Source organism: Myripristis murdjan, chromosome 12 (assembly GCF_902150065.1).
Source record: "Myripristis murdjan chromosome 12, fMyrMur1.1, whole genome shotgun sequence".
In the NCBI taxonomy this organism is placed as follows: domain Eukaryota; kingdom Metazoa; phylum Chordata; class Actinopteri; order Holocentriformes; family Holocentridae; genus Myripristis; species Myripristis murdjan.
Genome location: NC_043991.1, coordinates 18433796 through 18440806, shown reverse-complemented (window position 1 = coordinate 18440806; position 7011 = coordinate 18433796). Strand labels below are relative to the sequence as shown.

At 39.3% G+C, this 7011-nt stretch overlaps 1 protein-coding gene across 1 annotated transcript; it reads left to right on the top strand.

The window, feature by feature from the left end:
* The first annotated feature begins 1151 nt into the window (after positions 1–1151).
* Positions 1152–7001, top strand: pbdc1 (polysaccharide biosynthesis domain containing 1). Its single transcript, XM_030064998.1, has 6 exons — positions 1152–1271; positions 2413–2478; positions 3820–3879; positions 4317–4457; positions 6179–6290; positions 6374–7001. Exons 1-6 carry the CDS (start codon positions 1242–1244, stop codon positions 6466–6468), a joined length of 504 nt encoding a protein of 167 aa, XP_029920858.1. The 5' UTR covers positions 1152–1241; the 3' UTR covers positions 6469–7001.
* The last annotated feature ends 10 nt before the right edge of the window (positions 7002–7011 follow it).

Here is a 7011-nt window from a genome sequence, read left to right as displayed (position 1 = left end):
GCTGGCGGCTGGTGTCCCCAATAGCAGCAGCAGCAGGAGGAGGAGGAGGAAATTGTTTTCCTGTTGCTGTAGTGGGCCAGTCCATTCTCATGCGGGGAAGGGGCACAATCACCACTGTGTTATGACATTGCATAACGCTTGTTTTTAAGAAACACGTTCAAGTGTCCTGCAAGCAAGCTGCTGGCTGAAACCGAAAGCACCTCAGATAAAGAGGAACGTAATGAAAGGCAGCCTGCCACAAAAGTTTATCTGTAATATTGCTATTTGAATGGGAAAAATCCAAAACAGAATGTAAGAAATCTATATATTTGGACAAGGTGGGAAAAGCGGATGAATGTTAGAGGATGTAATGCACCTTTGTGGCCACAGGATGGCAGCATAAACCACACTGTTGTGGCTTACAGTATTTATGTTTGACACTACTCCATGCCGTTCAGTTTTATTGATATGTGTAAGTCAGATGATTTGGATTTAATACTGCTGTATATACAATATAAACGCTCACAAATACGAGACAGTCTGTGAGCTTGTTTCTCAAACGGAACCGCGCCCCTTTAAAGCGGCTGACGTCACCCAGGACGCAGAGAAGAGATAAAAAAAGTGAAATTATTCCGTCAACTTCCGGGTTCCGGGTAATATTTCACGTATTGTTATTCTTATAATTCTCGCTATCCAATCTTTTTGTTATGTAGCATCTTTTTGTTAGAGACACATTCATTTTATCTTGTTCATATTTGGCATGTTTTAGTATATGTTCATATTTAATATATTTTTCTTTTATTTTTCACTTGGTTTGGGTAGTTTCATTCATACATTTGAAAACGTTCTTGTAATGAAATTGTCATTTGTTAAGCATATGCTAGTAATTATGTTCTCCCATGAAGCCCTGTATTAGCCAGGCCTCCTTTTGCTGCTGCAACAGCCCTTTATTATTATTATTATTATTATTATTATTATTATTATTATTATTATTATTACTACTACTACTAGCAGTAGTAGTAGTAGTAGTAGTAGTAGTAGTAGTAATACTAGTAATATTAGTATTACAGGTAAAGTCTTTTTCAGAATTTCTTGTTTAAAACGTTGAAGTTTGTTTCGTTTGGGTCGCCATGGTAACGGTTAAGATTGGCGAGAGACAGCGCGTGCGTGACGGTTACGCCCATTTAAAACGTCAGGACGTTCGGGCCGCGGTCAGACAGGATTGTCATTTTTAATGTTTATACTATCTTTGGTTGAGAGCAATGGACATGGACAATGTACTGGCCTCTCTGGTAAGGACTCAAATACAGACAACGTGTACTTTCAATACTGACTTAGCTCTTTAAATACACTGGACTGTGCTGTTTGCGATAAATAGAGTCGTATATGGTGAATAAATGAATGTCAAATGTTTTAGCCAAGCCCGTTAGCCTGTTAGCCAGGTCTGCTAGCTATGCTAACCAGCAAAACACGTGTAACTTGCGAACACCCGTTAGACACACATGGATCACCTGTGAGCGGATTCATGAGTGTGAATTGTAAGAAATGACATAGGTTCATAGTTTACCAAGGGCAGTTCCTTCGTATTACCTTAACACCTTGATTTCCAAGGATTTTTTCTAGTTATGAACTCAAAATATGGCCTGAATGAAGTAGCTGTGGCTAATATCCCTAATATAATATATAAGTATCGAAGGAGAGCGAATTAACAGTTTCAGTAATTGAATTAGGAGTGTGTCTCTGGGGTTTTGCTGGATTTTGAATGTACATCCTAACTCTTGTGGGGTGCAGCTGGCCCTGATTCAGAAATGTTAAGTATCTTGGTCTATTGGTTATGGTTGCATGATATGGACAAAATGTCATACCTGGATATTTATGTCAAATATCTTGATAGTGATACGATTTACAATATGCCAAAGGGTCCACACTTTCTTGAAATTGAAACTGAATCGTTTCAACGGTGAAAATTAAGTATTCTTCCACAAAACAGCATATAAACACCAACTGGATATAGAAAAAGTGGTTAACTCACAAAGTTTTTAAACTGTCTTAGGATAACCCTAACCCTAAATTTAATATTGTCCCATTACCTTCCTTTTGAGATATTAATATTATGCATATTCATATCTACATAACAGTATTATAACAATATAATGTTCAGCTGTACTATTGATGATGGTTTATTGATGATCTTAATTGAAATGTCATGCTAGAGCCTGTAGACCCCTTCACTTCCCAGTTATTTCTGAAGTTATACAATAAGCTATTGCATAGGTACACTAGTTTATCTGCTTCTCTGTATGCATTTTTACATGCATGCAGTAATTTCACAAATTGCTTTATAGACATTTAATTTCTACACCAAAGCGTCACATGTGAACCTTCAGTTCTCCTGCAGGTTAATCGTGTTGATTGTGTTTTTGGTTCACACAGGGTGTGGAGGGAGCTTCATCGGCAGCCCATGCTCTGTCTCTTCCAGCGGACGCGTATGGAAATGATGTAAGTTTTACTGCCAAAGTGTATGAATGACAGCATGTGCAGCCCTGTGCTGGGTTTGTGTTTGTTGTTTCATCATCGTGTGTTTTGATGCTGTCTTTGCAAATGCACAGGTAACTGGAAACATACAAGAAACACTGTCTGTGTTTTTGAGGTGGGGCGTCCCCAAGGATTGATGTTAATGTTTGCCAGCTATGTTGTTTACATGTCATGACCTCGACTCACATTATTTGCAGTAGTTGAACTTGAGAAAAAGCAAGGGGAAAGTGGAAGAGAGAAAGAGAAGGAGGCAGACTGTGAGAAGCCCTTTTTCACTGCCTTTTCAGCTTGATGAGAATTCATGCGAACAGGAGAAACTGATCCAACAAGTTCATTTTATAAAGGACCTGAAACCGCCCATGTTAATGACTCCATCAGCTCACATCACTTAATAGAAGTCAATTCAAGCCAAGTTGGGGTAATTTCCATAACCCTTTGTCACATACACGCAGATACTACAGTTAAAATAGGTGAAGCGCAACAGTCATGTATGCTGCAACTTGCATAACATGCTCACACAATATTGGGAAGGAAAGGAAAAAACCCTTACTCCACTGTCAGGTTTATTCCCGTAGTGATTGTGTGATTTGCTGTGGCAGGAATGTCCAACCATCATGCCTACAACAAATCTAACTAAACTCTAAGTTGGCTACTAAAGGGCAAACTCGTTGACAGAGAGTTGACAGAAAGATGAAGACAGTCGCTGTATCGCAGAGCCACACTACATACATGATGTAACACGTCAGGTGACGGTGGTGTCATGTGACCTACATTTGGACGTTGCATCCTGCTTTCCAACTTCAAATTTCAAAAATAGTTTTGCACTCAAAAAACAATCAAAAAGCAGAGGGACAGCTGTTGGAGCTCACTCAGCTGCCATGCAGCGATGAAGGCTTTTCAGCTCGTAAACTGAATTCAGACGCATATTGAAGCGGTTCTCATGGCTCATGATGACCTGACACTCTGTAATACAGACACCCGATCATGTTGACACACTACATAAAACACGAGGCACAACATACACTCCTATGTGGAAGTCAGTGCTGGATCAGGGTCTCGTGAGGCCCCTTGGCACACGTCCATTGGTCAGCTCACTAAAAGCCAAGGGGCTTCACATATTTATGCAGACCATAACAATTTGGGAGAGATCTCAAGTCCTACTGGGTGAGTTATGTGTTTTTTGTTCTCTCCCATACAAAGAGAGAAAACAGTATGTACTGAGCCAAGAGGAAACAGTAGGTTGTGTGTTGCGGCTGACTTGAGGTCAGTGAATGTACTGACCTTTGACCTGTGCCTCTCTTCCAGCCGCAGCTCGAAGTCATGTGGGCGATGAAGGCCTACAACCACGCAGAAGTCTACTTCAATGTAAGCTCCTCACTCAACTGTTCTTTCATTGCTTTTTATTCATATGTTTTTTTATTCATATGTGCAAATGCATGCACACTGTGTGTTAGTTACATTTCAAACTAAAGGGAAACCTTTCTGGTCTATTGATTCATCATGTCCTGCTAAAGAATGATCACACACAAACTAAATACATTTAAATCTGCCTAATAAAACAGCACTATGATTGCACATGAATTGAATGCTGTTATTACATTGGGATCACAGTATCATTTGTTCTTCTGAGCCACACCAGAGATTTTGAATGTTTGGCCCATTTACTGCAATTAATTCATAAACCACATAATTGGTAATTGGCTGTGTAAAGCAAATGTCTCCATTGTGACTGTACACATATACATATAGACCTGTTCTTTAAACCATCATAACCTAAACTGACAGCACCTTTCTGTCCTCAGCTCATTTCATCTGTCGATCCCAAGTTCCTGAAGCTGACCAAGGTGGATGATAAAATCTACTCCTCCTTCAGGGAAACTTTCAAAGACCTCAACATCAAGTTGCTGAATCCAGACGACCTCAAGTCTGACGAGGCTAAGGAGGTCAGTTTGGGGAGAGAGGGGAAACACTGATGGTGATCAAAGAGTGCGCTGCGATGAAATGGCACAGAGTCGGTGATTTGAGAAACGATACTAAAGGCAAAGTTCTGTTTTCATAGTTGATGAAGTTGTCTTGTGTGTTGATCGTGGGTGTCTCAGGATCCAGGCCCAGAAAAGTATCAAAAAACCTTAAATTATATCAAAACTCAAACACTGAATGTCCCATAATTTTATATCTAAAGTTTTCATTTTTACTTGTGAGTTTTACTTCATATTTAATTTTAGCTGGCCTTAAAGTAAAACTGAACTTTGGTAGTGTTGGGTTGTGTAGTTTTCTGGGAAAGTTTATCCTTGGTGCTCACCTGGGCTCTTAAACCACGTAGTGCTGCAAAACAGTTCCTAAAATAAAACTTTTAGCACATAAACAAAAGTGAACACAAAAGCAGAATATACATTTTTGAGGAAATGAAGCTCCTTTCTTGTTCCTTTTCTTTATGAATGGAAAGTAAATCCATTCTGCTGGAAACTTAATAGTTTTGCAGCAGGAAGAAATGACCTGATTGTACTTTCACAAATAATTGTAATTCCACCAAGGACTTTATTTTATTTTTTATTGGCATGATTTGCTTTGTTCACGTTCATTTATTGGCTAAAAGTGTTATTGGGGAGCTGTTTTGCAATGGAAGTGAATGGACAGATACAACTACTGTATTCTGGATCAGCAGCTCAGGGGAGCACAGAGCAGCCAGTGAGGATGTTTCACCACCATGTGGACTCACATGACGCCCAGGTGCCTATACAACTTAGCAGTCCTCCAAAGTCAAATTTTGCTTTAAAAACGTCTGGAAAAAGTCATTAATTGAACTTGCTGAAACATGGCGTCACCCTGACTATTCTTAGAGAAATATAATTCTGCAACATTACCAGCTGAATGCAGCCAAGCTGGTGGCTCAGGACTTTTTCTTAGCTTCATTCTTAAAACAAACTCATATTTGTAGCTCATTGGTCTTGGCCCACTGGATATTCAGAGCTCACTTATAGGAAGCTGAAATCCTATCCAGTCAACTGTTTACGACATGAGGGTGCTCTAACTCAGATTGCTGGAATACATCGGCTTTATTAGTAAAAGTAATAGGAATTCAAAACAATATTTTAACATGGATTGATTGATTTTATTTTGTAAAAAAAAAAAAAAAAAAAAAAAAAATCATGCAGATTATTGGTAAAAATGCATAACTTGGTATCAAATTCAAAGTTCTGACACCAGTACCAGTTGGCTTACTCATTATTTTTACATAATATATAGGCCAAATGATTGATTTGTGATTAATTAATTCAAGCTACAAGAAGCTCAGCACACAGTGAGGGCCTGAAGCAAGTAAAGAGGGTGAAGTGAAGTTGTGTTCTGACCATTAAGATGAACAGAGTCTATTAAGGAACAATACACAGGCTAGCTAACTGTTGACATAAAGGACGTGTGTATAGATTATAAAGCTTATTCATGTGAAGGAGTGTCCAGCATCAGCCATTACAAGCTGGTAGCTGCAGTAATTACAGAGAATTCAATAAGAAACATCTATCAGTTATGCCTAAAATGAAGATAGAGTATTTGCAACTTGTATTTTTGTTGCAGTTTTAAGGTTATCTCTAAAATAATCTTATCTGTCAGTTCATCTTCCCATTTGAACGGAGTCTGCTAACTAACGTTTGTGGTTTCTGTGCAGAAATGGCGTCCGTTTTGTAACGAGTTTCAAGGCGTCATCGAGGATTTCAACTACGGCACTCTGCTCCGTCTAGACTGTGAAAAAGACTACACGGAGGAAAACACCATATTTGGTACGTGGGAGTTACAGAGGAAAACACATACACCTGTGACAAAGTGAGACTGTGGAAATTAACCTTTACTTTTTCCCTTTCAGCCACCAGGATTCAGTTTTTTGCCGTGGAAGTTGCCCGCAACAGAGAAGGTTTCAACAGCCCAGTTTACATGGCCAAACGCGTGTCCAAGAGCTAGCCTCGCATCAGACCAGGACCTGAACCGAGAAGCCCTCTGCCCCATCACCCAAGGACTGTCACTGAATTACTCCTAATTTAGTAAAAACGATTATCCAGAAGTTTTGAACCTTTTTGATTTTAACGGGTAACGTTATGTGGAAATCTCCCTTAATTTTGTCACGTTTTCCTCTGAGCTGCGGTGCTGACTTCGGAGACAGATGTAATGCTTAAGGGTTCATTCCTCTGACTAAAACTTTGTCCTTCCAAGTGCTACTTAATCAGCAGCCTAGTAATTATTTGTATACTTTTATCCATCGTAATTTTTCCTTTTTGTATTTACTGTACATTCTTATTGTGCCAATCACAAGTGGTTCTGTTTTGTAGCAATCTGGAAAATGCATTTGACTGATGGAAACCTGTAACAGTGGAAATGAAGACGTCTGCTGTTGATGGAAGTGATTACCGAAATTGTCAAATGGAAGAGATGTTAGACCCTGTCGTCTTTGAACCTGTACTGTTTAGTACTGAATAAAAATACAAAATAAGACTCGAGGCAGCAGTG

Excerpts from the sequence above, each read along its gene's own strand:
- pbdc1 (XM_030064998.1), top strand. The coding sequence starts at position 1,242 with ATGGACATGGACAATGTACTGGCCTCTCTG. Across the intron at positions 2,479-3,819 it reads CGGACGCGTATGGAAATGAT|CCGCAGCTCGAAGTCATGTG; the intron begins GTAAGTTTTACT and ends CCTCTCTTCCAG. Across the intron at positions 3,880-4,316 it reads ACGCAGAAGTCTACTTCAAT|CTCATTTCATCTGTCGATCC; the intron begins GTAAGCTCCTCA and ends TTCTGTCCTCAG.